The sequence below is a fragment of the Perognathus longimembris genome, chromosome 6 (assembly GCF_023159225.1).
Source record: "Perognathus longimembris pacificus isolate PPM17 chromosome 6, ASM2315922v1, whole genome shotgun sequence".
NCBI classification, from domain to species: Eukaryota; Metazoa; Chordata; class Mammalia; order Rodentia; family Heteromyidae; genus Perognathus; species Perognathus longimembris.
The window spans coordinates 86049753-86058284 of NC_063166.1; the positions used below are offsets into that span (position 1 = coordinate 86049753).

The 8532-nt window shown below is 61.5% G+C and overlaps 1 protein-coding gene across 1 annotated transcript in view; it reads left to right on the forward strand.

The window, feature by feature from the left end:
• Positions 1–7628, forward strand: part of Col20a1 (collagen type XX alpha 1 chain) — a 30093-nt gene extending 22465 nt beyond the window's left edge. The window contains 11 exon segments of the mRNA XM_048349441.1: positions 47–100; positions 2962–3057; positions 3128–3181; positions 3269–3322; positions 3616–3669; positions 4621–4692; positions 5258–5293; positions 5394–5460; positions 5569–5739; positions 6102–6178; positions 7487–7628. Coding sequence (XP_048205398.1) covers positions 47–100; positions 2962–3057; positions 3128–3181; positions 3269–3322; positions 3616–3669; positions 4621–4692; positions 5258–5293; positions 5394–5460; positions 5569–5739; positions 6102–6175 — 732 coding nt within the window. The 3' untranslated portion in view covers positions 6176–6178; positions 7487–7628.
• Positions 7629–8532: the final 904 nt, after the last annotated feature.

Below are 8532 nucleotides of genomic sequence, written 5' to 3' on the forward strand. Positions count from 1 at the left end.
GTCTAGGGCTGAGTGGGGCTGCAGCTCATCTGTCTGTGCTTTGCAGGGCCTCCCTGGGAAGACGGGCACCCCAGGAGAGCAAGGTGTTCCAGGGCCCAAGGTAACACTTGTGGGGTGTATTGCGTGGGGGTACAGGAGACCAGCTGCCTGCCATCCTTTCCGAGGGGCAAGAGGACAGTCCCCACCCTAGACAGGGCCCCAGTACCCTGTGCCCTTTGGCACACACCAGCCTAGAAGGTGCACTTGTCGCGTGCTTCTAGAAATTATTAGGCCGTTAGGCTGCATGCACCGTGCCCAAGGTGCCTATGAAGTGGCAGTTGTTGCCAGATACAGTGGCGCGGGCTATGTAACCCTAGCTACTTGAGCGACAGAGACCTGGAGGATCATAGCCTGAGGCCAGCCTAGGAGAAAATGATTAGGAGTCCATCTGGGGAAGCACACGTAGGAAGACGGTGGTCCAGGCCAGCCGGGGCACACAGTAGGAAGCAGTCTCAAAAACAGCTAACAAAGCAGGCTGTCAGGGTGGCTCAAGGGGCGGAGCACTGGCCTGCAGCACTGGGCCGTGAGCGTCCCTAGTACCACCCGCCCTTGAAGAGGAAGCCACGCCTCCCTCCTGGCCTGCAGACGTGCTCTGTGGGCCCGCACGCTCCGGCCCTCCCAGGCCACCTCGCCGCTCTGTCTTCCTCACGACCAACTTTGAAAGGTATTTCTTAGTCTGAGAGTAGGACATGTCCATCCAGAAGCTTCTAGGAGGAATCTCCTAGGCCTTGGTTTGGGGGGCCCCGGAACCAATCGCAGCCTCTGCAGACCCAGCCTGCAGCTCCTCACGTCTAAGCGGCCTGCCCTGCCACAGGCATGGTGAATTCCATGTTTACCGTGACTGCCTTCCCCTGTGCATTTTGTCATAGCCGCCCCAGATGGATCTTTCCAGGGGAAGTCAAGTCTGCACTGAATACATCCAGATGTTGCTCTGAACACATGTTACAGATGTTGCTCTGAACACGTCCAGATGTTGCTCTGAACATATAGATGTTGCTCTGAACACATGTTACAGATGTTGCTCTGAACACATCCAGATGTTGCTCTGAACATGTCCAGATGTTTCTCTGAACACGTACAAAGTTGCTCTGAACACATCCTGATGTTGCTCTGAACACCTCTGAACACATAGATGTTGCTCTGAACACATGTTACAGATGTTACTCTGAACACATACAGATGTTGCTCTGAACACATAGATGTTGCTCTGCACATGTGTTACAGATGTTGCTCTGAACATGGCCAGATGTTGCTCTGAACACATACAAAGTTGCTCTGCACACATACAAGATGTTGCTCTGAACACGTTACAGATGTTGCCCTGAACACATCCAGATGTTGCTCTGAACACATCCAGATATTGATCTTGTCTTTCTCCCTACACCCCATGGTGTAGGGACCGTGTACATGACTGTGACAGGCCTGCAGGTACCACAGGCATCTAAAGATGATTTAGAGTATGTGGGAGGATATGGGTTTTATCTGGAAGGAGCCTAAACATCGTGAATCTGGGAGTCCTGGAGACCACATTAGTTTAAATTTTGATATCCAGGAGATCTGGTTCTCTATTATGCTTTTTTAAAAAAAAATTGTCAGTCCTGGGGCTTGGACTTGGGGCCTGGGCACTGTCCCTGAGCTTTTGTGCTCAAGGCTAGCACTTTTCCACTTGAATGACAGCCGCACTTCTGGCTTCTCCATGGTTCACTGGAGATAAGTGGACTTTCCTGCCCAGGCAGGTTTTGAGCTGCAACCCTCAGATCTCAGCCAGTTGGTATGTTTGCTGGCATCACATTCAACTTAAAGCCTGACTAAGGGACAAGTGAGCTTTTTGGGAACCGAGCTGTCTCATCGGAGCACCAGCATTCTCCATTAATGGTTCAAGGCGTCTCCCGCGTCCCGCAGCAGAACCTGAGAGATCTTCTTGGCCAACTCTTATTCCTAAGTGTGGCATCTCTTTGTGACTATTATGCATCTTTTCTCTCATCAGAGATCCTGTCTCCTGGTTTGTAACAGGTTTTCGTCCCTGCATGTAGCTTCTGTCTTTGCTTTCTTGCTTGTGATTGTTTTGTCTTTTCAGGTTTTTTTCTTGGGTTTTTTCAGGCCTGTCTTAGAGTGAGATTCCCCTGGACGGAGTCACTTGGCCTGTGGGGTTTTCTCCTCTTGCCTGGTGGCCGCCCTGAAGGTGCTGGGCAGGCTGCGGGTTCTGCCGGGGGCAGCAGCGTTCCTAGCATTCCCACCGTCCACCCGGCTAGACAGAAATGCCCCAAACGCAGACTCAGATATCCCTTGTCATGTGATAGTAAAACCCCTTTGCTCTTAATTCTCCACAAGATGTTTGGAAACGAAAGCCAGTGTTAGGAAACGCTGAGTGCTTGTTCAGTGGTGTGGACACAACCCAGTGCCTTCTTCCAGCTGTCCGTTGTTAGGGTGCTGCCTACCCCTCGTCCTTAGGGCGCCGTGCGGCGTGTGTGCTGGCGCCTGGGTGCTGGTATGCCACCTGTCGCTGTGCGCTGACAGCTGTGCAGAGCAGCATGACGCCTCCCCTCCCCTCTGTCTGAGCAGCGAGGGCGGAGTGGAGTCTGAGGTTCAGAGCTCAGGGCAGCCCCGCCCCCTCCACACGTGGGCCTGTGGCTCCTCGCTGCCCCCCCCCCCGCCACCAAGGCCCCTGCAGCTCCTGCAGTGGGGAGGCCGGGGAGGGGAGGACCTCACCTGCTGCCTCCCCTCCCCTGTGGCCCTGGAGATGCAGCCTCCAGCCGGCTTGTGTGCTGCACAGGGTCTCGCCAGGACACTCCCAGGGCAGGGGTGGCCCAGGTGTCACCTGAGCTCCAGAGAAGGTTCCCGCAGCTGGGCCTGAAAGCCAGGGTTGTGGGAGGGATGAGGGGACACGCCTCTCTGATCTTCTCTCCCTCTGCCTGTCTCCAGGGGGAGCCAGGGCCACCCGGACAGATAGGACCCGAGGGTCCCGGAGGTCAGCAAGGGTCACCAGGGACCCAGGGCCGTGCCATCCAGGGGCCCATGGTAGGTGCCACCCTCCCCCCTCCTCCTTCCCATCCCTCTCCCCCGCTGCCCTGTCCACCTTCTCCTCCAGGGTCCACCGGGGGTCAAAGGAGAGAAGGGGGACCACGGACTCCCAGGTGTGCAGGTACCGTGGGCAGGGCTGCGGCAGGGCGCAGGTCTGACTCCTCGGGGAGTGAGCCTGGCTGCTGACTAGCACTTCTGTTCCCCCCAGGGCCACCCTGGCCAGCCAGGCACCCCCGGGAGAACTGGCCCCCAGGGGCCGAAGGTATGGGCTCTGGGACCAAAGGCCATTTCGTGGATGCAGAGAGCTGATCGGGGGGCAGCCAGGGACTGGGGGTCGGGAGGTGGGCCGCCTTCTCTCCCACCCTGTGGCCTGGCGGGGGTGGGCACTGTGCACCAGTGACGGGTGCTGTACTGTCTGGGGGCATGATGATGGGTGGCAGCTTGGAGAGGTAACAAGTGTGTGCCAGCCCCGCATTCTGGGGTGCTCACCTGCGTCCACCATCGGCGGAGGCCTCGTGTGGGACTCTGGTGCGTTGTCCTTCCTCTGCCTGTCAGGGAATGAGAGGACTGGAGGGACCCACTGGCCTGCCTGGATCCCCTGGCCCCAGGGTAGGCACCGCCGCCCCCGCCCCTCCCCTCATGGACCCCCCCCCACCTGCCCCAGGGCAGGCACCGCCCCCGCCCCTCCCCTCACTGTCCTACAGCAGCAGGTAACTCCGGAGGAAGGGACTGAAGGCTGGCGGCCACTGCTGAGTGGCGGCGGGGGGGGGGGGGGGGCTCAGCCTCCACCTGTGGCTTCTGCAGGAGGAGTGAGCGTCTGTGTCCAGAGCTCGGTGCCCATGCAGGGTGCTCACTGCTGGAGCCTGCTCTTACAGAGACTTGCTCCTGCACAGCCCCACTCGCCCTTGTACCCCAACTCCATACGACAGGGCACGTGGGCGGGGGGGGGCTGGCTGGACCTGGGAGGGGCAGGTGGACCAGGCCAGCTGAAAGGCTTGAGAAGCTTGTTCCTCCTTGGGCTTCCCAGAGGCCTTTGCTTTGGGCTCAGTACCAGGAGACCCCGGGGTAGGGTCTCAGGTGGCAGCTGAGGCTCACCTGGGCACCTACAAGCTACATGGGGAGGTCACTGGGTCAACAAGGCAGCCGAAGGGGCACTGGGTCACACTGGCAAGCCCGAGTACAGCCTGGCTTTTCAGTGCAAACATGGTAGAGGCAGCTTGGCAATGGGTGGGGGTCAGCCTGTGCCCCAGTGAGGGGTGGGGGTCAGCCCTGGGCCAGTGAGGGGTGGGGGCCAGCCCTGGGCCTAGTAAGGGGTGGGGCTCATCAGTCTGGGCCCCAGTGAGGGGTGGGGGTCAGCTCTGGGCCTAGTGAGGGGTGGGGGTCAGTCTGGGCCCCAGTGAGGGGTGGGGTAGGGCAGGACCTGCTAATGGCTGCTGGGTAATAACCAAGGCATCTGGTCTTTGTTGACAGGGAGGCGGGCACTGGATGTTCAAGAGCCAGGCCTGGAGGGGTCAGCCTCACTTAAGGCTCAAGTAGAACTCCAATTCTCCATCTCTGCAGGGGCCCCAGGGCTTGGCAGGGAGCAGAGGCACGCACGGCGAGCGAGGGCCTCCTGGGGTCGTGGGGCCCACGGTAAGTTGCCTCCCTACGGGCCAGGGCTCCTTCCTGAGGGCCAGGCCGGGGGGGGGGGGGTGGGCAGAAGCTACTTCCTGGGGATCTGGCACCCTGGAGGACGAGCTTGGCCTGCGGCGAGGCCGGCAGGGCTTTAGCAGCTCAGGGAACCCACGGGTGGGCTTCAGGGCCAGTGGGGGAAGGGGGCTGAAGAAAGGCAGAGGCGGAGGTCTCACGCCAGGCTCTGGTGGGGTGTGGGGAGAGGAAAGGGAAAGAGGCAGATGCTCGCCAGGCAGCGTCCCAGAGGTTCAACCCTTCACCTCTGCTCAAAGCCCAGCCCAGCCCCACCCAGTCTGCCCCTGGTGTGGCCATCGACGGCCCCCTGCCCACTCTGTGGAGATGAAGGGCGCTGCTCTTGGGACTCGGAGCCGAGGTTAGGGCTTTGGCTCCGCTCGGCCCGGGCCCAGGACCCCAGGCTGCACGGGGGTCCCGGTCACATGGGGGTCAGGGCCACATGGTGTGTCAGCCACAGCCCCTCTGTTACCTGCGCTGCTGACTGGTTTTCCCGCTTTGCCTCCTGCTACAGGGGCTGCCAGGGCCCAAAGGGGAGCGCGGAGAGAAGGTGGGTGTGGCTGAGAAATGGGGGTGCCGGGCTCAGCTCTGGGGGTTGAGGCTGTCCTGGGTCCTGGGCCACAGATCCCAGAGGCACATCCTCCTTCCAGGGCGAGCCGCAGTCGCTCACCACCATCTTCCAGCTGGTGAGCCAGGCCTGCGAGTCAGCCATACAGAGTGAGTGAGGCCCGGCTGCCCCGTCCACGGCTGCGCGGTCCACGTCCTCGGGGCCGGTCTGAGTCTGGGTCCGCGGATGCCTGCTGACGCCCGCCCTCCTTCCCCCAGCGCACGTGCTGAGGCTGAGCTCCTTCCTCCACGAGAATGCCAGGCCCCCGATGCCCATCCTCACGGAGACCGCAGAGCCAGGCAGGCCTGCACCCCTGACATCCCCCGACTCGAGCGGGGAGGCCCTGCTCCCCCGAGAGAGGGCACGTGGGAACCACCTCGAGGACCCAGGTGCCGGCTCCTGCTAGGGGTAGAGAGTGAGGTCCCTGCTTCTGAGTGTGTGTGCATGCGTGTTTTCCCTGTCAAGAGTGAGCTAAAGCCCACCCCGCCTGTGCCCCGAAGTTGACTTGGGACTGGAAACAGCCTGGGGTGCCCGCCGGAGCCTGCTCTGCCCAGGGCCTGTAGAGCCCCTGCCCTGTCACAGAGTCCATGAGGAGCCTATCTGGGGCTCAGAACTCAATGGGCTGTCCTCCTGAGTTTTCAGCCTGTCTAAGGGCTGGACCCCCTGTCCGCTCTGCACGGCACCCTCCTGCCCCTATGGCCAGACGGGGCAGAGCAGGGGAAGCAGTGTCCACCTCCCTTGTTACTCACAGGTGAGCCCGCAGCCCTCAGTCAGACGGACAGCCCTGGGCTGCCAGGGAGCCAGCCCCCACCGCCACTTGGATGAATGGTGAGTTCCAGGAACGTGTCCAGGAAGGAGGGGCAGCCGAGTGGGACATGCTCAGAGGGGACAGAACCATGGGATTGTGCAGGGTGGGGGAGCCAAGAGCCAAGAGCAAGGCCAGTGCTGTGGGGGTGCGGCCAAGCCGGGGAGGCCAGTGTCACAGGGGGTGCGGCCAGGCGGGGAGGCCAGCGCTGTGGGGGTGCGGCCAGGCGGGGAGGCCAGCGCTGTGGGAGTGCGGCCAGGCAGGGAGGCCAGCGCTGTGGAGGTGCGGCCAGGAGGGGAGGCCAGCATCATGGAGGTGTGGCCAGGCGGGGAGGCCAGCGCTGTGGAGGTGCGGCCAGGCGGGGAGGCCAGCGTTGTGGAGGTGCGGCCAGGAGGGGAGGCCAGCATCATGGAGGTGCGGCCAGGCGGGGAGGCCAGCGCTGTGGAGGTGCAGCTGGCGAGGCAGGTCCTGAGACCCCTGGGTGGGCGGTAAGTGTGGCAGAGCCCTGAGCAAGAAGAGAGACTCCAGGCATTGGGATGGGCCAGTGATGGGGGCTCCCCCCTCAGAGGAGACCTCAGCGCTCACTCTGACCAGGTGTGGAGCCAGGTTGTGGGAGAATCCTGGAAGTCTGGGAGTATTCAGGAGGTCCTGTGTGTAGATGAAAGTCAAGACTGGGGACAGGATGTGGCATCGGGTGACAATTGCCCTTCCTCAGGATGCCCTGAGAAGTCCGTCTGAGGGGAAATCTGTGAGCAGGGTGCGGGTGAGCTCGGTGGGCACAGGCATAGGCTTGAAGCATTGTCCTCAGAACGTGCTGGAGCCTGAGTCTGGAGAGCAGACATGCAGGCACGTGGCGGGGCGGGCTGCAGGATGAGCTCGAGAAGGAACCTTGGCAGCTGGGATGTGCACGGAGCAGACAGGACCGGGGTGAGGATGCGGCCTTGTCCTTGCTTAGCCGTCCAGCCAGAGCTCCACTCTGACAGATGCCAGGACCATGTATGTGGCTCTGGAGGAAGCTGACCTTCTGTTCCAGGCTCTGGAGGAATCCAGACCCTCTGTGCCAGGCTCTGGAGGAAGCTGACCCTCTGGGCCAGCTCTGGAGGAAGCTGACCTTCTGTATCAGGCTCTGGAGGAATCCAGACCCTCTGTGCCAGGCTCTGGAGGAATCCAGACCCTCTGTGCCAGGCTCTGGAGGAATCTGGACCCTCTGTGCCAGGCTCTGGAGGAATCTGGACCCTCTGTGCCAGGCTCTGGAGGAAGCTGACCCTCTGTGCCAGGCTCTGGAGGAAACTGGGCCCAGGTATTCCAAGTGTCTCCATCTCTCCTTCCAGATGCTCCTGGTGCCACCGCGGGTAGTGCTGTGTCTTCCCCTATGCTTCATTCTGGGTTTGACAAACATGGAGAATGGGAACCTGGGAAGGAGCTGAAGTACTGGAGAGGGAAGTGGGTTCTTTGTAGTGTCTCCAAGTTCAGATAAACCATCACTGCACAGAAACACTGCAGCCTGCTTTCTCCCGGGAGGGGCTCTTGTTCCTCCACACCTCACACCACACCCGGGCAGATTCCTCACTCCTTCCTCTGGGCTCCCCAGCTCAGCCTGGGTCCTGCACTGACCCCTACTCACACCTCGGACGATGAAACGCTTGCCTGCTGCCCACTCTCCGGTCACCCCCGTGCCCTCCACTCCCAGGGGTCTTGTCTTGAGCCAGTGGGGGCCAGGCCTGCACGGCGTCCACACGGAGAGGAGAGGCTGGGGCAGGGAAGCATGGCGGGGCCTGCACAATGCCCCGGGTGGGGGACGGGGACAGCGGTGCTTGAAGCACTGCAGGGTCAGAACCCTGCTGAGGGGGCCTACCTGTCCCCCAGATCTCTTTGAGTTGTTTATGTCTGTGTAAGCAGGATGTGGTCAGCGCCATCTACCTTGTCCTACCTCTGTCCCCAGCCCGAGACCAGATCCTGATGTAGGCATCACCAGCCTCTGTGCTGGCCTGCCACGTGAGGACATGGGCTTGCACCCTGAGGGGTGGGGAGCACTGCAGAGGGGGGCACTGCCGGTGAGAGAAAGCACCCGGGACAAGCTTGGCAGAGGCGAGTGCGCGTGGGTGTGGGCGGCTCTGCGGCAGCCTGCTGTGCTCCAGAGCCGATCAGGAGGAGCAGGCCCGGGCTTCACGCCACCTGGCTCAGGAGGCCTGCTCAAGTGCCAGCTGCTCAGTCATAGGCAGATGGAGGAAGGAGGGAGAGGCGGGACAGGGGCTCCGAAAGGTACCATGTAGCTGGCCAGGCACTGGTCCCAGGCCAGCCCTAGCTTAGGCAGCTGGAGAGCAGGGTCTTTTGGGGTGCTGTGGGCCTGGCTGCTTCCTGTGGCAGGAAGGAAGAG